This window comes from Solanum dulcamara, chromosome 11 (assembly GCF_947179165.1).
Source record: "Solanum dulcamara chromosome 11, daSolDulc1.2, whole genome shotgun sequence".
In the NCBI taxonomy this organism is placed as follows: domain Eukaryota; kingdom Viridiplantae; phylum Streptophyta; class Magnoliopsida; order Solanales; family Solanaceae; genus Solanum; species Solanum dulcamara.
In genome coordinates this window covers 53764930-53786564 of record NC_077247.1, presented here as the reverse complement: position 1 = coordinate 53786564, position 21635 = coordinate 53764930, and the positions used below count along the sequence as shown (strand labels likewise).

The window sequence follows — 21635 nt, the reverse complement described above, 5'->3', positions numbered from 1 at the left end:
TAGTTGCTGACGGAAGAGAGAATTTTAGCTATCTCGAACCAAAAAGGAAACCCCAATTTCTACTCACAAGAAATACAGGTCTAGAACACAATGATGCAAAGGCATTAGTCCATCAACTCATATACAATATCCTCCCAGTCTATCTACTAACCTGCTCACAAACCGAAACGAAAAAACTGCAAAAATATGATGAATGATTAGCAGCATTAGTCCTTCAGACACCACATTGACAACATCAAGGATGAAAAAGTCGTTTCTTTTTTACACTCGGAAAATATATAAGCAAGAGGACATTGAACTGATTCCCTATGGTATTTCATTTCCTCCGGTTAACCACTTACTCACAGGTTATAAATTTCCATAGCACATCTACAAATGTAGCTCCAACTGAGAACAGAGGCTGAATGCTGGTCGCCAACAGTTATAAAATATCATGTCCTTTGGTGTTTCATTGCTTTTTGCAACACGTCCTTTAGAACTCCTCCAATCCTTTCTTCCATGTGACGCTCCAGAAAAGTCTCTTTCACCTTCTCATACCCTTTTTTACCCATTGTAAGCCTCCTCTCAACGTGAGTGGCTAATCTAACGATGTTTTTTGCAAGAGGCATTATCCCTTCTTTCCCCACAGGATGTAGAAGACCAGTTGTTCCATTTGTTACAATTTCTTGGGTGCCACCAGCTGCAGTTCCCTGAAATGGAAGGCAAGAAGATGAGAGGGTAAGCTTTTCCAATCCAATGAAATATTTAAGATTATAAAAAGGAACTGCTGCCTGTAAAAGATAACTATACAACAAGCCAAGATGAAGGAAGGAAAATGGCAATTACCAACACAGGCAGCTGAAACGCCATGGCCTCAATAGTAATCCGACCAAAGCATTCACCCCGTGCCTACATGGTTAAAATAGAAGGGAGAAAATATATGGAGTTAGTTATTACTGCATTAGTAAAATTATCATACTTAAGAGAGAACAGAAGGAAAAAAAAGTGATGTAGCATTCACCCCATGCCTACAAACCTGAGAATTCTGAACAAGAACATCAACTGCAGCAAGATATGGGGCTACTGTCAGTGTCTTATTGACAAAATGAACATAATTCTGGATCTTCTTTGATATAACGAAGTTCCTAAGCTCTGTCTCGAATTTGCTATGACTAGTCATGTCACTCCCTACAACAACAGCATGAATTGATGGCAATTGTAACTTCCGTTCTTGAATAATCTGCAAGCTCTCATAAAATGACCGTAAAAATAAGTCTTGACCCTTCCCACGAGTAACACCTGCAATATTGCAAGTCCAGGTCATAGTGTAGTTAAAAAAAGGACTGTTAGCGAGATATGTAACCGATACTTCAAATCCAAATAGTTAAAGAAAAGTCTGTACAGCATGATGATGAATACGAGTGAATCATAGTGATTGGATAAATTTAGAAAATAAATCAAGAGCAATCCACCCAAACAGGTATTCAAGAAAGCAGCTTTTATCAGGATCTGAAGCATGATAGACAGTAATGCATAATAGTATTACAGGAAAAAGCTTACTATTTATGAGGGAAAATAGTATATCTTCGTTTCGAACTCCAAGAGATTCACGAACATGCTCCCTCAAAATCCTTTTTGCCACACTATCTTCAGCAATTTCCATTAGCTCATTGCTGTTGCCAAGATGAACAACATGGGTTTTTGGCATTTTGATCCTACAGAATATAAATAACAGTTAAGAAAGGTTTTACAATGCCTACAAAAAGAAGGGAATAATGAAGAATAAGGAATGTAATACAAGGTAGATCTGGACATAACTGGGCAGTTCATCCAGGAGCTATCTTTCTCGAGTTCAACTAAAGTTTGAAAATTCAGACCCAAGTATTAGAAAGAACATTTACATTATATTCCCTTACCAATGGAGAAATAAAGTCAGCTAAATAATTTTTTTTCAGGTAAAGTAAAATAAATTCAACTAAATTTTATGCCTCAAAATAGATTGAGATGCCATCGAGCTTAAAATTACCTCAGCAGTTAGAATTTCCAGAGAAACATAAAAAGCACCCACCACAATTAGGATCAGGGTACTTTCAGTATATGTTACACTACAATTTCTATTGGCATTTTCTTCTTCCAATGATAATACAAGTATTCGTCTATGTAACACACTACAAACCAGATTAGTTATCCTGGAGTGGTGCTTTTTCACTTCCTAATTCCAACAGAATCTCGTTAAGGAAAGATCTAGATAAAGACATCAATGACAGATAAGAAACCAGATGGTGAAAGGTTAACTAAAATGAGAAGCAATCTGATCTAAACATCCATAATAAAAGATTTACTTTTATCAGTTGGATTTGTATGATGTACAAACTAACCTATCTCAGAGAGAGGGTGGGAGAGGAAGAGGGAGAAAGAGAGAGAGAGAGAACAGGTTACAGCCTGTTTATTTACGTTTATGTGCTGAGAACACAATTTCCGTAACTAAAATGCCGCAGGTAAAGTGTTGGGTCGATATATGAAGGCCATTTTTAATATTGTTATATGACATAATTCAACGAGATTATTTGTCTCCTTCTTTGATAATACCGCTACTAAACTTTGATTAATTACAGTAACTCCCAATAGGCAGCTAAATCTTGTATACCCCATCTAGTCTCATTTTTAAAAAGGGAGAAGAAGTAGCTCTATCTGCAAGAATGTGCACACACACTTAAAACTTTTATCCTGCATAAGTCTTATGTCGTTCAATTTATGTATTAACATTCCATTTCCTCCCCCTATCATACCTTATGGTGACTGTACAAGTCAACAGGAAAGAAAAACAAAAATAGATGTATACCATTGGGAAATGATGGCAGCTTGAGAGAGTAAACTGACATTCTAAGACTAAAAGATTTCATTTACTCAACTTAAATAATCAAAAAGAAAAAAGGGAAAAAAAAAGATTTCATCTACTCAATTTATCATGAAAATTCATATTAGTGTGTATTAACAGAACATTCAGACCTCACAACCAAATGATGCTCAAGATGTCATTTGAATCTAAAGATGCATGACCTCAGAAGACCACTAAAAGTAGATCCCTTGCCAACTTAATAGCAAGATTACAGAACTTCTAAAGGTACCTTAGCCGTTCCTGTGTCCTATTCTTCCAGTATTCAGCTGTTACATGTGAATCGATCATTGCACCAGCAACATATGGAAGGTGCTTCACATAATCTAGACTGAAGTAATGACCACGCATTTCATGGATCCACCACAAAACTTTGGGAAGGACATGAGGAACATGTTCCTTAAGAACAGCATCCAACCATTTCCCAGCAACGGCAGTGTTTAAAACAACCAAGTCAGCTTTCAAAGCAGTATCTATTGCCTCCTGGCCCTTAGCAGAGACAACCTGAAAGCCCACATGCACTCATAAGCACAACCATGTAAATCTTTACTACTAAACTATAAGTTTCAGCACAACCATTTAAATCCTTACTACTAAACTATAAGTTTCAGAATGTAGAGATATAAATTCCGAGATCTCACCGTAAATATGCTAGCCCCACGAAAATACCTCTGTTATATTTATAGAACAGGTTAACTTTGTGTGTGTGAGAACAAATAAGGAATAATGTATAGTAAAGAAAACTGATTCTCACAGATAAGGACCTCTTATCATTATCATATTTCAGTTTTCATAGACCGTAAGATGCTAAAAGCCAAGAGAAATCACAGGAAAACATGGAATTTCACCTCAAACGGATAAGGGGTAGAACACATAGGGTACAATCTCCACTATTTGTATTGACAATTATCTTTACTGATAGTACTTTACACACTTGCTGGATAATGGTTAAACAAATAAGTTACAAGTGATTGATACTGTTTTTTATCTACCTCCACGAACATGTCCCTACGTCCCAAATTGATTTCCTTTTTCCTCTATAAAAGCTCAAATAAGAAAAGGATAGTTTTGCTGGGAAGTAGTAAGTGCCCAGTGGAATAATTGTGAAGCGCCCAAGCTAGCCTAGACACTATCATTATTTTTTGAGAATAAAAACAATAGGTTACATATAAAGTAACTCATGCACGAGGCTCGTCTTCACATTCATACACTTTATCTCTATTCTAGCCCATAACTTTCAACTCCCTTCTTAATAATATTCATGAAAGTAAATTTGGATGTTTATTATGACTAAGTAGCCAAAAACAGAATATATAACAGGAAAATAGAATAAAAAGAAAAAAGACAAGTCAATGGTGGAGACAGATTTAGTCCTCTGCAAAATATGGTGAATGAGTACCAAGAACTACAATACCAAATGACAAAACAAACACTAAAATGATAGAAAAATGAGATTGTGCAAATATAGAAAGGTATAAAAACTCAAACTGGAAGAAATATTGCTAAGTACAACCTGAACTCCTCGGTGTAACATTTTGTGCTCCAAACTGTAGACAATGTTATTAGTTTCAGATGGCCTTTGATTTGTGATCCAACAGACTTCAGCACCAACACCTCTCAGCAAAAATGCCAGCTCCATCAACAACAGAGGTCCACCTATATGAAAAGAAAGAACAATCAGAGTGATTAAAAGTAGTTGTTTCCATTATATGGCCCATTCTTCTTTTTTTCATAAATCAAAGTACTCATTGACACTCAACCAAGATGGTGTTACAATTACAAAAACAAAATAGTAAACAGGTAAAGCCCGAAGCTTGTTCCCATCCCATCAGGAATGATGCCAACCATCTCTCCTTTCTACGGACACAATTACAAAGGAGGTAATGATACAAGTATTCTTTAAGCATCCAAAAGTTCTAAGTTCCTAACCAACAGCATGTTGGTGTTTCTTCCTTCCATCAAAAATACAAAATAGACAGAAATGAACTCGTAATCAATGTATTTCTGCCTCTTCGGAAGTTCTTTTACTTCTCTCTCAATTATCTAAAATATGCAAAAGGGCCCCATTATCCATACCCTCTTTCTCCTAGCTCCCAGACCATTTATTTTCCAGCACTGAACTCAGGTTTCAAATGCAAGGAGAACCAAACTAATAGGGATTTTTTTCTGATAAGAAGAAAGACAAATTAACAGAGTTCTAGAATATATGGAACAAAATGAAATGATGCATCATATCAGAGGAAAACTTTCACCGGTAACATGCTTTATTTGCTGGGTCTCATTTCCATTATCAAGAAGATGCAGACTAAATTACTGAAATAATAAAGTTTTAATATAAGTGGTTCAATGTTTGGCTGAAACGTGGGATCAAATTAAAATTAATTAAAGCACAGAATAACTGGGGAGAAGCAAAATGTAAGTCGACAAAATGTTGTTAGCATCAAGAAAGTGCATTATCAACAGAGCATGAGGGAGCACATTTTGCAACATGACTTAACTGTTCATCAGTCGGAAAAGATTACACCCATTTTCAACATTATAGCAATCAGGACAAGGAGCAGCTGAAGAGGTTCTCGCAAAAGCTCAAATGTACCGGTTGAAAACTCTTGGTTATTTTACTCGTCCAATATTGAAATATTGCCAGCGCTAGAAGAGTGGAAAACCGGCTAACTTAAGAATCCAAAATTACAGATCGACTCTGTTACTTGCTCAAAATATAACTACAAGATAGCTCCAAAGATTCCACTATAGAACAAGTGTCTTTTGTCACACTTCTATGAATTTTATACCGTCTTCCATAAATCAGTCACAACTATCGTGTGCTATAAAGATAGATGATAGCAACAAATGGATGTAGATCAAAAGAATGAAAAGCGGCAAGATAGGAGGATCCAGTAATTTTTCATTCTTTTATGCAACACGTGTTTTTCAGTTGATTTTGTTCTATATACATCTCAGTTAATCCACTGCCCCATAACATTTCAAGTTAATTCAAACTTCTACCGAAGTGGTCAGTAAAGAGGATACATAAATGGCAGCACTAATTACGGATGGCATAAACATCCAGTCCACCATTTTTCTTTTTGATAACCATGGTATACGGGCCAGCTTGCACACACCTCGACTAATTCCACTAGATACCTGGACCTCTAACCAGCAACATGTACTAGGTAACTCTATCCACCAAGGCTAGAACAGATGGAAAATCACCTAGAGTTTTAGTTTCTCAAGGGAATTGAACCAACTTCCATTACAGCACCAGTCTGAATGAATGAATTGGCTAATAAAATGGCAGATCCAACCTTTGAGATACATAGAAAAATAAGTGGTTTTCACATGTCACTATACAAAAAGTGGCGCACACACAACAAGAGGATCAACAGTAACAGTAGTGATTCACTAATACAGGTAAATAACACTCTTCAGCCCAGCTAGACTAGCAACATTTCACTCTAGAATGATCCATAAGCAACATTGAGGAACCAAACTAAACATAGTAGACCGTATGTAAGTAAAAAAACGAAATTTAGACAAAGCAAAAGAAAATAAGAAGTACCAGAAAGGGAAAGCTCATGGGAGACAAGAAGCACAAGCCTAGACTTCATGAAACTGAGTGGGCTTTGAGTGACAGCTACCCCAATCGGTTTAGCTGATTGGGGAGAAGAGTTATACCGCTTCTGATTAGTCATATGTAAACGGCAATCACATGAGGACTCAAGGCTAGCTCTGACGATAAAAGCAATGGCAGTGGTAACTGAAACCATCACAAGTAACGCTACTACAGTCAGCCAGCGTTTTCGAAACAGAGCCATCGCCACAGAAGAATGCCTCGCCATGTCCAACGCTAGGGTTTGTGAGAGTGTAAAGCAGGATCTGTGTCACCTTTATCTGCATTTTAGAGTTGAGGTTTTTGATCTGGACTGGTAATTGGCGTACATTTGGCTTTTAAATTGACACTTGGAGATAAAGAATTTGTCTTTTTTTTTAAAGATTGGAACCTCTGGCGCTGTGGAGTGGTGAAGATCTACTGCGCCGCGGGTATGAAAACTGCCGCGAAGACTGACTTGGAGCTTTTTGGATTTGATGACTACGCTTCAATATTAATGGCAAATTGGCAATGGCGATGCTGTCAGTTCACCTCACAGAAAATTTGTCAATACTTTTGTACTCTAGTTAGTTTATTGCTGCATCGCTCAGTAATACGATTCAATTTGCTGTTAAGTTTTTCCAACCATTCTTGGGAAATGTGGTTACGTGGGTCTGGGAAATATTGCCTACATAGTAAATTACATTTTCAGCCCTCGAAATTGTGCTGAATTCTTAAGTGCCGTGTGGCCTAAATAATTTTTGTTAAAAAAAAAATTGTTAACTAGAGTTTGGCCATATAATTTGTCATTACTTAACAAATTATTATATTTTATAAAAATAATTGCTCATTTATTAATTCCAACTACTTACTCCATTAAAATGACCAACCACCACCATTAATCTCTGTGACTCTATCTATCTTCTTCAAAAAAGAATAATTTGAGTGACAAAATTGTGAAAAAAAATAACAATTTATTTTTAATAGAGAGTGATTAATGTATTGTTCTTGCACATATTGTTATTTTGTTATTGTTAATTATTGTCAATTATGTTATAAGTTTTTTTTTACGGAACATATTCATTATAAAATGATAATACAAACGTATGCGTGTTTTTAATAATTTTTAAAACTTATGGGTATAAAATAATATTTTTGAAATAATCAAATATTCTTGAAAAAAAATTTGTGACCAAACACACGGTGAAACTTCACCAAATAATAACTCGTCAAAAATATTTAGAAATTTGAAGCCAGCTTATTTTTTGCTGCTTTGTGTGACCATACCTGCCTGTTCATGATATGTTGTTTTGCTTTTTAATGAAATTTTGTTTTGCTTTGGGTTTAGATTTGTTGATGCTTGTAGTTGTATTAGTCGTGTTATTATAGTGCTTGTTTTTTTTATATTTATCAAGATTTGTTAGATTTTTCTTGATAATCAAATATTTTAAGAAGATTCACAAATCTTTTAATAGAAATCAAGTCTAAATCACCATAGTTCAAGAAATACGCCACCGACAATCCTCGAGTCAAGGAAAAAAAAATTAAAAAAAAGAATCAAGGGATAAGCAGATTTGTACCCACAATGTTTATCAATAAAATTATGTTTTTTCATATTTTATTTATAATTGTAATTTATTTTCTATCACATTAAAATTTATTGCAAACAATTATGTTTTCTCTATTGTTGTCTTTTTTTTTGTACTTGAATTTGCCGCACTTAAGTTGAGGGTCTTTCAAAATCAAACTTTTTATCTCTACGAGGTAGTGGTTATGGCTGCATACACTTTATCCTTCCAAAAATCACTTGTGAAATTTCACTAGGAATGTTATTGTTGTTTGTTTTTTCAAAATTGAATAAAATAGAGTAACATATCTTAAAAATATAAAACTAAAAATAAATTTATAAATGACTACAAAATATATATTTTCTCAACAAAATCTATAAATTTGAATAAAATTTGAAGTCTCAAAATAATTAATTTTAAACGAGATTTTTTTTAAAAAAAAGTTCCTATAGTATTGTTTTTGGCCATTTTCAACGACAAAATGTCATAAAACATTTGACTTCTTGAATGATTTCTAAATATATAATTTTAATTAAAAAAATAATAAAGGAACTAATAAGCAAAAAATTAATTGGGCATTTCGCCACATAAATTAAATAATTTTCACTTTATTCAAAGTTTTTGAAGTTGAAGTTATATTTGGTTATAATTTTGCAGATAATATTTGAATTAATGTTTATTTTTGAATGTATTTTTCCTTTTTTAAAAAATGAAATACATCCCACAAATTTTAAAAACTACTAAAATCATTCAATTTGGCTAATTTACCTATACAAATAGATGAATGATGCAACATCTTTTGCAAGAAAATGTTCACCAAAAAAAAGGTAGAAAAGGAATTTCATGTTCCCGTAAAAACCAAAGTAATATGCGCAAATAAATGTCATCAACTTAAACATTATAAAAATGCTATGATAATCAAATGAAATCTCATGTAATAACAAGTGATGTAAAAGCATCAACTTTATATGCTTTGCGAGATATTTGAGTCATAAAGTGATTTCAAATCACTTCAACCAACATGTTGTTACGATCCAATCTAGTTGATATAAAGGTTGAATTGTTAAATATAATCTCAAGAGTGAAAAGTTAACTTAAAAAATAAGTTATAAATTATTATTTTTTGTTATGAAACATAATTGTCAAATAAAGCCAAAAATTATTTGGAAAAAAAGGGAATAATTTTTATGGCTTTGTTATTAATATTACGAGGAATCATTTGATGTAAGAGATAAACATAAATAGTCATGCAATAAAAAATAGTGCAGAGATAAAATTTGAGTGTTTTATTTAGTTAACAAATTTAATTTATTCCACTATTTATATTATGAAGATGAAATAAATTATCCATATACATAATAAAATAAATTATTTTATCTTATCTCAAAATAATTAATCTTAAAATAATTAATTTTAAAATAACATGTTCCCAACCGATCCCTAATAATTTCTTCCCAAGAGAGATATATTCTAAAATATAATAAAAAGGCGTTTGCTAAGATTAAACAATTTGGCTAAGTGACTTTCCAAATCACATCAAAAGACAGGTGACAAGCAAAGGGGAACTGGGGAGAAGTCAATTGAAAGTTTTGGACGAAGAAATGATATAGAGCAATTCATCGGAATCTATACAGCGACGAGTGCTCACAACGTCGTCGGAGATTTTCTGGTGGTTTGATTATCTCCGTTCTCGCTTAGAGCCATTGTTAATTCGGCAGCTTGTGTACCACTTCCATAGAAAGCAAGCTTCTACTGGCAAGGTATGAACTCCAAACTATAGGCATAGCAATAAACCTAGCAATAATCCCAACCACTTGTAATTGCGTTAACCAATTAGTCATTGTAGTGTTGTGACTTGTGATAAAATAAATATTCATTTGCTTTTTTAACTGTATTGGCAGGACCGCCGTGTACTCGGCGAGATGCGGAGCCTAAAAAAATGCTCTGGTGAAGATGTGGCGTATCATTTGCTAATCACAGTAGTAGCAGGTGATATATTAGTATATGAGGAAGCATCCTCTGGAACTACTTGATGTCTTTATACTGACGAATTTGGATTTTTTTTAATCTAGTATATTCTTTCATATTCTCTTCAGTTTTATTGTTGCAAGCAATTGGAGCTTTTTCAGTTGTCGCACCAAATACTGGTTGCTATGCTCTGGATAACTCCAGCCACATTCACGATTTTGTATCCTTTGAAACTCTTGCTTGTGATTCAGTGAGAAGGGACACAAAAATGCAAAATTGACTATTTTCAGTGTGAAAGTCTAAGTTCACCTTATAATGTTACTTACCGTGAACCACATTTCACTCTGCTGGAACTTTGCAATCTTCTTATATTTCTTATTCTCAGAAATGGAATCTCCTTCTATTAAATCACCATGGCAAACTTCTTAAATGTTGTATTTTTTTATCAGTCTCAAGATTGGAATGTTTAAAACTGGTCATATTATTGGAGGTACACGTTGGATAGAGTTGATGTTTCTTAACCTATGTTCTAGAGTAGTTGGATTGGACAACCATTTGAGTATGAGGGGAAGGGAAAGGTGATGTCTGCTTTGTTATATGAACTACTATGTCCACCAATAGTTTTGGTTATGTGCAAGATGTAATGCTCGTGAGTTGTGTAATGTAGGATGCTGACTTGGTGGTTCGATTTTGCAAAGATGTCGAGTCTAGATCTCAAGCGGTACTGCATTTTATGAAGTTCTCATTCGTTTATTCACTTTATATATTACTAGCAGCTTACTTCCTCTTCCATTTTTCTCTTATCTTTTTGCCGAAAAATGTTCTCTCTGACTCTTACAAATTTCGTATTTAGTAATCTGCAACTAGCTTCTTCCCTGCTTGTCATCTTTGCATCCCTAACCCGATGCATAAAAGATAGCCTTCAGTACTCATAGTTAATTAGGTTGATAGCTATTGATCATGCTAGTTCATTTGTAATTTCTAGTTACTTTAAAGAAAAATAAAGAGCAACAAAATCAAGTATGTTACCGCTATACTCCACATGTTTGTTTGAGCTTACTTTTGCATTTGCAATATGCACGGTCATTTAAAAGGCAAACTCATAGTGGGAATCTCAAAAAGTGATTTGAAGATTGCATTCTGCTGGCAATAGACAGGGTTTAGTAGCTTTTTTTTTTATGATAAGTGATAGGGTTTAGGAGTATATATATGTCACACTTAATCAATGAACAATGCTAAATTAAGTTTACATAAACTCTAAATTGGGAAGGTAAAGATTTGAAGCCAGTTTCTGAAAGGTGTGGAGTAGGTTATTTAATATTGAAATGAGTGAACTGCCTTGCCTTAAAAATTATATTGGCTAGAAAGATGACATTCTCTCTCTCTCTCTCTCTCTATATATATATATATATATATATAGGTTTGCAAACATACCTTCATGTGTAGTCCTAATTCTTCTTTATGGGCTATGCATATAGAAATATCTTATTGACAGGCGATAGGGAGACTCAAGCCTCTTTACCTGCTTTATCATATTGAATTAAGTGAACCACCTCATCTAAAAGTTTAACATGTTAAAGACGAGATACTTCTATTTATAGATGACCTAATGAATAAAATAGCACTCCAACTTCCACTCTTTTTGCAAGACGGTCCCCTTACTTAGAATTGTCCTACTGTAGCACATCTACTTGTTGAAACCCCACAAAATAAACGCCTCTAACTCCTGACTACGCTTATGTGGCATCAAAGTGTCTGACCTGGCTTAAGGGGTGTGTGAAACACTCATTTAAGTAGTGTGGATGTGGTAGAGACGTGTGATGTTAATTCTGAACGATGAGAAACCTTGTTTGCTTCCTAATTTCCTCCGTATGTCTTTGTTTCGATTTTTCTTCCACTTTTCTCCATGGTTGTGATGAATAATTTTATTAAGCTGGCACCTCTGAAGTGCCCAAGAGTAGAAACTAACAGCCTATCAAGAAATTGATGAACAAAGAAAATCTGGATTTGCTTGCGAGTGCCAAGTGGAAGGGGGAAAGATAATTCTTTCTTTATACATCTGTTAACGGAACTTCTAGATTGTTAGAAAGACCGAGCTAATTTACTAAGAAAATGTGTACTTAATTGAAATGTCCATTATATACTCTTGTAATCCTGATTCCTTATGTAATAAAGAGTGACCTTGAACTGCAGGGATATGTGGACTATGGCAGATTTGATAAGCTCAACTATTTTCGTGCTGGGTCAGGACATCTCAGCTTCGTTCAGGTGAGATTTTGAACTGTTGGTGCAATTTGTATCTTATACTGGAGAAACTTAAAGATTCACGCATGTTTCTGCAAGTGGGTGATACCTGTTAGTGCAATAGGGAAGTAAAAGATATTCTCTTTGTTCTCTTGACTGGCTCTCACCCCCTCCTCCAATGGATTCAGATTAAATGGACAAACATGGACAATGAGGTTTCATATAACAACTCCACTTGCTTGGAATTGAGGCGTAGTTGTTGTTGTTCTCTTGACTGGCTGCATTATGTAGCCAACAGTAATTGACATAGGCTACAGGGATGTGTGGCATGTGTTCTTCTATTTTTCCATGTGATATTTGAAACCTTATGAAGCAAAGAGACTGTAGTGATTCATGTAGATAGTTGTTTCTTGGTTTGCGGCAGCTGTTTACTACATAAACTGGAAATGACAGTTACTAAGATGAGCCGAGGAAAAATTGATTCACTTAAGGGAAAAATTAATGGGAGGTTATATGGAAGGTTTGTTTACTGACTTGTTAGCTGTAGGTTACCAGTAGAGTTAGTGAACATGTTTATACATAAATTGGAAGAAGCAAATACGTCTAACTTGTATAGCTTTGCAATTTGATTTGTGAAGTATGTACCTCAAGTCGCGTCAATCTGCTCCTCAGATGCACCCATTCCTTGCTTCATATTGTTGAGTAGCCTACTTTTTAATGCCAATCTTATCTGCAAAGCTAATATTAATTTACATTGTTTCTATTGTCCCCTAGGAATATTTCAATGGTGACCTGATGAATTGTGAGCAGAGTTATGATAAGATGGGTCGAACAGCTAAGGTTTGAATGATCTCTCTCGCTTACTATAAATATGAAACTTTTTTATTTTGTATTTTCAAGAGATCATATTATAGATCCTCTGAAAAGATAAAAGTGTTGTAGTGGGCCCTGTAGGATTATCACATTTCAATTTTTGGCATCCATATACTGAACTCCAACACAGTTAGATTGAATCTCTCACTTTCTGAATTGATAGGTCAATATCATATGTGGAAACTGTCCTCATGGACAGTGCAAAGGTATGTAACCCTTCATTTGACTAGTAAGACAGCTTGTTAATTTCAGATGTATGAAATAGCCTCACTAAGCTACATATTTTCCAAGTTAGTGTATTTGATTTATCTCCAAAATTCCTCTGAACCACTCAACTGATTCTGAAAATTTAGATCTACGATGGCATTATAAACATGAAGCCTGGGGTTATTCATAAAATAAAATAATAAAGAACAAACATGAAGCCTGGGGTCAGCTAAGAGAAGCATAATTATGATATCACATATTAATGCACAAAATTTGTGAGCCGAAAAGATTGCACAAAGTATTGCAAGTGTTATGAACAACCTTGGACAATGTCATTTTTGGTGGCTCATAGATGTGTGAATTATCCGTGAATGTCTAGTGTCTACTTCAGTTACTAGTGTGATCATTATTAGCTGTTGACCGATCTGTATATCCTAAATACCCATTTTAGGTTTTGCCATGGCTCTTTGTGTGGGGGTAAAATATTATGTTCCTCTAGTTGACAGTGTGAGGTGGTTCCAGGAATTGAGTCGTGAGGTTGATCTACATGTAACAAGTGCTAATTGGAGAATCTACCAGAGTTATGTTGGTTATTGAGGTGTGCAGGATGGGTTATCGCCTTATATGGGTATGCAAGAACAAAGCCAGCCACCCTTGTAACTGAGATCTGCACATAAATCATTGACGTGGACACACTGCATTGGTGAAGAGGCAAATGTCTTATCCTTGGTGCATTGGTCCATTGTGTTCATATAGACGATGTGATTTGAGTGGTTTAGTTTGTCTTATTATCCTGAATTAGGCAAGGACCAGCATACTGCTAATTGTGGTTTCAATTCTGGGGATGTGATAAAAGCAGTAGGTCTTTGCGTTGCTTAATAGTATGAGAGTTGCTGACAGTGCTCGGGTCTGAATTTCATCTTTAAATCTGAAGTGCATTATTGGACTAAATTTGTCAGTCACGTATCTTTCTCCCTGGTTTTCGTGTATTCTGGACCTCACTATTAAACTTGAAAGTTAATTTTTTTGAATGGAAATTTATTCTGGCGGCATAGGTAGTGATTTTTACTGCAATTTAATGTATTAACTGAACTACTTCGCCGAAAATGGGTGAAGTGTTACAAGATCCTGGGTTCTTAAATCTTCTTAAAAATTTGACTCAGGAATTCACTATCACCTCTTTGTTCAAAAATGATGTGGGATTTGGAATTGTGGGCGGGAGTCTGTTATTGAATGTATCATTGTCTGTCATGCTAACTTTTTAGTGAAATTCAATTCCTCAGGTGGACTTGGATGCATCTGCAATGTTGAATATGAGTCTGCTTGTAGGTATTTTTCCCATCATTTTGCTGATATGCAATGTGTTTTCACCCCCACCTCCCCCCCCCCCCCCAAAAAAAAAAAAGTTATACTCTCTTCATTCCATTTTGTATAACTGTATTTTACTGCCCTCATAGTTTTAAATATTAATGTGACATTACATTAGTGATATTGGAAAAAAATATTAAAGTAATTATTGAAAAGTTAGAGCCTGTTTGGATTGGCTTATTTTAAGTGCTTTTAAGCACCTTTTTAGAGTTTGGGCAAATTTAAAAAGTGCTTATAAGCACTTGATTTCAAGCTAAAATGATAAAAATAAGCCAAAAGTCAATTCAAACAGGCTCTTTGTTTGACTGAGAAATCATCACCATAAAGTTTAAAATTTGATAAATTCATTCTTGAAAGTTGAGGAATTTTATTTTGGAACATTTCAAAATGGAATGAGTGTCATATAAAATCAAACAGAAGGAGTGTATATTTGGAGTTGGGGGTACATTTCCTTTCCAGGCCCTTGCAAACAGAACTACTTAAGATTAACACTATTATCATGGGTTTTCCAGAATGGTAACAGTATATTCATCAGCATTAAGGGAAATAGGGAATGATAGCCACCCTATTTACAATTTCAAAACAGAAGTCTTGTTACTATTATCATGTTTCCTTTAGCTGAATTACTTTATTAGATGCATGTGTTCCCTGACAACTGGGAGTGGGGTGAGCTTCAGGTGGGTTCACAACTCTTATGGGGTTGCTGTAATTGGGTAGTGTATTCCTCGGAGGATGGCATATTTTCTTGTCCAAGTTGTTCCAATGTACTTTTGGCAGTTCTTAACACGTCTCTTCACTATTTTGTTATAAAAAGTTTTTTTACTCGTAGTATATTTCATTTAGTTTGTAAATCCTTATGTTTTATTTTAATAGAGGACATAATCCATATTAATCAAATTGACTTAGCTGTATTATGACTAAGACTAAGGGATTTCTTCTCTTTTTTTCCCCTTTGGAAGTAAAAGTTACTCTACTTCAATAACCACTTGAGCTTTCCTGCAATTTGTTTGATCAAGTTAAGAGAAGATCTCTTGCACTGCTCCAACTATTTTCAGCTCAACCTACCCATTTACTCACTCTGTTTGGACTTTAGAAATTAAGGGACATTTCTCAACTTGTACATTGCAAAGAAATTTTTGGTATCGTAATGCTTTATTAAGCTCATGTTATGAAGTTTGGAATTATTTCCCTGATGTCTTTAAACCATGTATTCGTGACAAGATATGAGGGAAAAGTTGACCAGCGCGAGTAATTGAAAAGGTTTGATTATTGGGGAAGAGTTACATAAAATAATGTGGATTCCATTATGACATCACTAAATGTAGGGGTTTTAAAAATGCATGATTTCTAAACTTCAATTTTGAACTTGTCTAGCTGTATGTCTGATATGACTTTTGGACAGAACTGTCGTCGAACTTGCCGTTCCATGTGAGAAACCAGGTCTGCGGGTCTTTGAAGGTTTCACTGTTGGTTTTCATCCACAGTCATGGGAAATTGTAAGGGAAACATTTCTTCTTTCACCTAGTACCTTCAAACTGTCTCACATGGCTTATGGTCTGGAGGCCCTTGCTTGTGAATTTGCAGGTTTACAATGGCTTGACTCAATTGGGCTATGGAGAAGCTCACAAGGAATTCAGGTAATGAGAATTATCTCATTCCTCTTTGGGCTATCACAAAATACATACACACATACACACACACACACAGACATACACTCTTTCTTTAAGTAGAATCATGCCTTCATTTATTCATTATTTGCTGAATAGTAACTGCTCAATGCGTCAGATTGGACCCATTTTTGTTCTTATATTACTTCAAATTCGTAAAGTTAGGTTATCTTTGGATTTGGGTCCACTTTGTGTTAAACAACTGTAATTTTTCAACTATACACTTAAACTCCATGGGTTTTCAAGCTAAGCCAATCAAAAGGAGACACTGATATTATTACTATTGTTGCTGCTGCTGTTTTTTTTTTTCTAAAAAAGGATTTTTTCTTTATACGTATCTTGATCTTGAGCTGCTTAACTCTTCAAATAAATCAACTGTATCTTTATTTTTCTAGTCTGACATCGTCTCCACCTAGTTATGGTTATATGGTTACTCCTGCATTTTATCTAGGAATGTAATTGTGTTTTATACTTGAGGTTGATTCTGTAGCAGGATAGATCGTGCCAGACATAAGATGTTGAATTGGATAGAAATGCTGGCTTAAATTAAAGGCATACACATATGCTGATGTAGTCATCCCCCCAAAAAGGGAAAAATTGCAACAGAAATATCTGGTTTTAGGTGGCCATATTTAGTCACGTATCCAAATCTGTTTTCCTTCTATTTGATGTTCGGGTACTCTTAGCTGTAAAATATCATTTGCCTCTTCATGATTCCACAGAGATGCTATGCATTTATTTAGGAGTGTGCTTTGGTTCAGGTGCCAAGCAATACCATGGAGGAGACTGTTTGTCATCCTAGTCTTTTTGTTAGTCAACTTTGCCAACAGTTTACCACTGCCTGTTTTATACTTGTCCTGTTCTTGCAGGATGGAGACATCCCATGTTTTATCATAAGCTGCATAGCTGCAGCAGTTATCGTATCACAGTCTAAAATGCATAGAATTATTTCAATTGATTCCTCGTTGTTATCTTGTAGCTTCAACACTGCACAAACTCGTGTAGCCCTTTATATGACCGCGATTGCTTCAGTTTCGGGTTCTGTGCAGAAACCATTAGTAAAGGTGCTTAAGCTTTTTATTATGCATTTATTCTTTTTGTGCTTGAATGTTATTCACTTGGAAATCACTGTTTTCCCCTCTTTCATGCCCCTCTCCGTATACATATTAGGTTTCTCCGGAACAAGGATTAAAGGTCAGATTATCCGGTTCAGCAGCAACTGGTGGATCACCAACAACTTTGTCACCAACATCGTTACTGATTGACTGGAGATGTATAATGACTTGACAATTCTGTTTATAAGACTGTTTTGGGAGATATTTCTTGTTTCGCTATTATATTATCTTTTGGCTCAACTTTGTTCCTCTAAATTGCTGATTGTATTTTCAGGTGATGTTGCTCGTGATGACCCATATGAAGTTGAGGTCACCATTCCTATAGAAAACTATGACCCTGTTCAGTTCACCCTCACAAAGATGTGTGGTAAGTGCAGTCTGGCCTTTATTCAACTTCACTTGTATGTGTCAGTTATAGTCCTTATGTTTCATTTTATGTGTTTTAGTATGATTTTAGGAAAATGAAGAGGACTTTTGAATCAACGGTCTTAATTAAAGTTGTGTATAACTACAAAAAATATTGTTTGAATCTTGTGGTGTTAAACATGTCATGTCATTCGCATAACGGAATGTCATTAGGGGTAGAATGAGAATGTTGGAATTAAAAAAATAAGTAAAATATAGAAAGAGACATTCTTCTGGAAGCAGACTTAAAAGGAAAGTAAGATACATAAATTGAAACGGAGAGAGTATACACTTCTCATTGATGAGCATACATTATGCTCATAGAGCAATGCATGTTTGAGTCTTTGACAATGTGTGTCTACGATAGCAGTCGACTAACGAGCAAAGCAAAAGCTTTAAAAACAAAAGGGAAAGAAGATTATGGTTTAGCCTCTTAGCTAACCATCTGCAGCCCTCCCATGTCCCTATCCACCTTTTCCTCCGTATGAGAATCTCATTGGTAGAGATATTTTACGGTGGGTGGGTGGAGGGGGGAGGAGGAGGATACAATAGTAGTGTATTTGAGTGGAGGGAACATCTGGTGTTGGAGATGGTTTTGCGCAATATGAATTACATAGTCCTAGCAATGCTATATGTCTTTTCTAGCTGGTGCACTACTATTCTGAGTGTCTGCTCCTTTTAAATCATGATAATGGAATGAAATTTCTACAGAATATCAGCAAAGCGAAGATGGAGGTGCTGCAGGAGGATGGGCCATATTTGGAGTATTATCGTGCATGTATGTCATGTTCCTTTTCCACCTCGTATTTTCACGTTGAAATGTCTGAGTGAGTTCTTGTGGATTTTATGCAGCTTTACATCATATGTTGTGCTGCAGCATACCTGGTTATCTTGCTTAGGAAGCTGTTGATTCTGTAGTTGAAATTTATATTTTTAATAGTGTTTCGTATGTTCAGATGCTACTCTTGGTCATCTTGTGTAGCATCATATAAATATGACATATTGTGTGGAACAGAGTATTAGTTGCCTCAACACTATTCTGCTGTGGAGGGTTCATTTACAAGACACGAGTGCAGAATCAGGTAGGTTTACTATTCATGCTTTTTGCTGTATGCTAGACTTTCTCTCTTTTAATCCAGCTCTGTTTTCAATTGTATAATTCTTTTGCAACATTTTGTAATTCATTAAACTCATTTTTACAGCGTGGGCTTGATGCATTGCCTGGAATAACACTTTTATCCGCATGTTTGGAAACTGTAAGTCTGCCTACTTGGGAGTTTTAACTTCTTGTGATGGTGTGGAAGGCTTTGGGTGAGCTATCAATGCATTTCTTGTAGGTGGCCCAAAAAGTGAAATATGTGGGGGTTACACTGCAGTGGGTAGAGAGGGGGAGAGTGATAGCTTAATGTGTTAGTAATGCTAGAGGTATGGTTGCTCAGGGTAAGGGTGTATGGATGTAGTAGAGGGGTATGCTAAGGGAAACTGTTATTTCGAGCATGCTGTGAAAATCATGGGAGCCGAATTAGTTTAATGTGCTGAATTGATCTCCTTAGCACATTCTAACACTGCACTTTTGGAACTGAAAAATAGGTAAGTGGGGTAGGCCATGGCTATTCACGACCAGAAGAAGTCAACAATCCTTTTGCAAATCAAGCTTCATGGGAGCGTCAACCTGCTTCTGCTCAACGGAGAACTAGTGAAGTTAGGTACGGATCAATCTGAGTCCTGTTTGTTTCTAGATGGAAGAGTCTTTCCCACGTCCAAGGCCCAGTGTTCCAGGTTAGAAATGTGCACAAGATGGGTCGCTCCTTGGAAGCAACTAATATTTGGTGCTCTGCTTCTGCATACAAAACATTGCTTTATCCTTCTCATTCTTGTGGCAGTAGAGATTGACGAACCATGAATTTTTTTGAAACCTCTGATAGATCAGTAATTTTGGTATTAATTCTCATCCGTGAAGCATAAATGTATAATCTAACATACTTGGAAATGCTTTCCGAGTGGCCGTTATGCAGCTACCTGTTACAGCTTTTATTTTAAGTTGAGAACAAATTCCTCTCTGTACGTATAACTTAGGAATGCTGTGAACTTGAAATTTTAATGATTACTTTGTTAGTTGTGGTGCTCAATGCAGATTATTAGGCGTGAATGCTGTGAATTTGAAAAATTATGATTAAATGTTACTATGGTGATACAGAAATTTTTTACAATGAAACACTTGCTGCTTTTTGTAACTCTTGTTGAGTTGACAGGATCAATCACAATAATGTTTCGAATCCAAGAGCCTAACACGAGAATCAGATTCCTGTCACACTACTTCAAGTCAATCGTCTGCTTTATCTTTCTAAGCAAAAACCATACATCCAACTTACCAATACTGCTTATTCTAGACTTCTAAGATGTTGCTGCGTCTTTTCCATCCTGTTAAGTCTCTACATTTACCAAACCACCATAATAAAATCAAATTTAGTGAGTCGAAAATAATTAAAGAGAACGCACTAAGAAAGGTGGAAATCCCCATTCCCTCTGATGCATGCGAAGAATCAAGACTCTAAAGAGAAATTTTTGGGCTTTCAAAAGCTTATTCACGTTTGCTTAAGCTGCTAGAAGAAGGTCTTTACTGGCAGCTATGTGAAAGAGGATATAGTACAGTTCGTTAATTGAGATAGACAATCTGCTTGAACCACGTTGTCCTCATTGTATTAAAGCACAAATATTATTCTGTATATGTTTGAAAAAGTAGAGGAGCAGTTCTCCTAACATTTACATTTTTCATCATTTCATTTAGACCAATCAGATTCACCTAATATTCGCTTTATCCAGTTGTTGATCACCATCCTCACTTCTGTAATGCATGAGAGCAGACATAGACCAAGTTACCCTAGTATTACTATTTTAATAAACGGGGATTGCCAATCTATTTTTCTGATAAGAAATTGTCAATAGCGTAGTTCAAAGTACGTAAGAAAAAATAAAAAAAATTCTCTTTGTTTGACCACCTTGATTAAGATTTCTAACTTTTATACTTCTACAGTAGTTCTACTAACTAGCTAATTCAGTTTAGGTGAATGCAATAAAATTTAGCTGAAAAAGTTGAATATATCATATGGTAAATAGTATTCAAAATAAGCAAATTGTATACGTTAGGTAAATTTAATTTAAATTATAATCATTTACTTCCAGTTATTAATGAATTGAAGTTCAACACTTTCACGTGAAAAATGAGAAGGGGAAAAACACGAAAAGGTAATCTTCATGAGATCATATATTGATATATAAAACAAATAAAAAGGAGGAGGAAAACATGGCGTGTGTAGTAGGAGATGGAGTAATTCAGGTCAAATAATAATATTGTGGAGGTCCTCTTTTGTCAACAAAGCAGGTAACTTCTGTCCCCCACTTTTATCAACTCTTTTGTTTCTTTATCTGACATGCATATTGTTTATCATCTAAGTAATATCCCTTTAATCAAAATCAATCAATTAAGGTGTGTGTGGGGTTGACCAGATCAAGTCATTCTATCACACTTTATAAGTTTGCTTAATTTTTTAAGTTTCACCAAAGGTTTTCTTGATAGCAACAATTAATAAATCTAGATTTTGGGTAGGAGAGGACTAAGCCAATTAATGTATATTATTATCAATTGATTTACAGAAGAACCTTAAAATTTTCTCCCAAGAATCATTTGTTTAAGAAGCCTTGATTGTATTAATAAAATTGGACATCATCGACTAATTGAGAAAGCTAGAAAATATGGCT

At 35.1% G+C, this 21635-nt stretch overlaps 2 protein-coding genes and 1 pseudogene across 2 annotated transcripts; 1 reads left to right on the top strand and 2 right to left on the bottom strand.

Moving 5' to 3' along the window:
* Positions 1 to 29: 29 nt before the first annotated feature.
* On the bottom strand, positions 30 to 7132 carry LOC129873383 (uncharacterized). Its single transcript, XM_055948466.1, has 7 exons — positions 6432 to 7132; positions 4389 to 4531; positions 3108 to 3379; positions 1540 to 1694; positions 1016 to 1278; positions 826 to 888; positions 30 to 689 (listed from the first exon to the last, which is right to left on the bottom strand). The coding sequence occupies exons 1-7, from the start codon at positions 6709 to 6711 to the stop codon at positions 432 to 434; spliced, it is 1434 nt and encodes a 477-aa protein (XP_055804441.1). The 5' UTR covers positions 6712 to 7132; the 3' UTR covers positions 30 to 431.
* LOC129875392 (U6atac minor spliceosomal RNA) lies at positions 4660 to 4742 on the bottom strand (annotated as a pseudogene).
* Positions 7133 to 9529: 2397 nt separating the features above from the next.
* Positions 9530 to 20005, top strand: LOC129873572 (uncharacterized). The gene is made up of 18 exons (XM_055948692.1): positions 9530 to 9789; positions 9931 to 10018; positions 10126 to 10217; positions 10531 to 10575; positions 10665 to 10718; positions 12191 to 12265; positions 13016 to 13081; positions 13278 to 13320; positions 14605 to 14650; positions 16092 to 16185; positions 16274 to 16326; positions 17336 to 17420; positions 17527 to 17629; positions 17746 to 17838; positions 18588 to 18654; positions 18892 to 18958; positions 19079 to 19132; positions 19467 to 20005. Exons 2-18 carry the CDS (start codon positions 9952 to 9954, stop codon positions 19596 to 19598), a joined length of 1236 nt encoding a protein of 411 aa, XP_055804667.1. The 5' UTR covers positions 9530 to 9789; positions 9931 to 9951; the 3' UTR covers positions 19599 to 20005.
* Positions 20006 to 21635: the final 1630 nt, after the last annotated feature.

Excerpts from the sequence above, each read along its gene's own strand:
- LOC129873572 (XM_055948692.1), top strand. The coding sequence starts at position 9,952 with ATGCGGAGCCTAAAAAAATGCTCTGGTGAAGATGTGGCGTATCATTTG. Across the intron at positions 13,321-14,604 it reads TCCTCATGGACAGTGCAAAG|GTGGACTTGGATGCATCTGC; the intron begins GTATGTAACCCT and ends TCAATTCCTCAG. Across the intron at positions 18,959-19,078 it reads AGACACGAGTGCAGAATCAG|CGTGGGCTTGATGCATTGCC; the intron begins GTAGGTTTACTA and ends TCATTTTTACAG.
- LOC129873383 (XM_055948466.1), bottom strand. The coding sequence starts at position 6,711 with ATGGCGAGGCATTCTTCTGTGGCGATGGCTCTGTTTCGAAAACGCTGG. Across the intron at positions 1,695-3,107 it reads AGGACACAGGAACGGCTAAG|GATCAAAATGCCAAAAACCC; the intron begins GTACCTTTAGAA and ends TATATTCTGTAG. Across the intron at positions 1,279-1,539 it reads ACTATTTTCCCTCATAAATA|GTGTTACTCGTGGGAAGGGT; the intron begins GTAAGCTTTTTC and ends GCAATATTGCAG.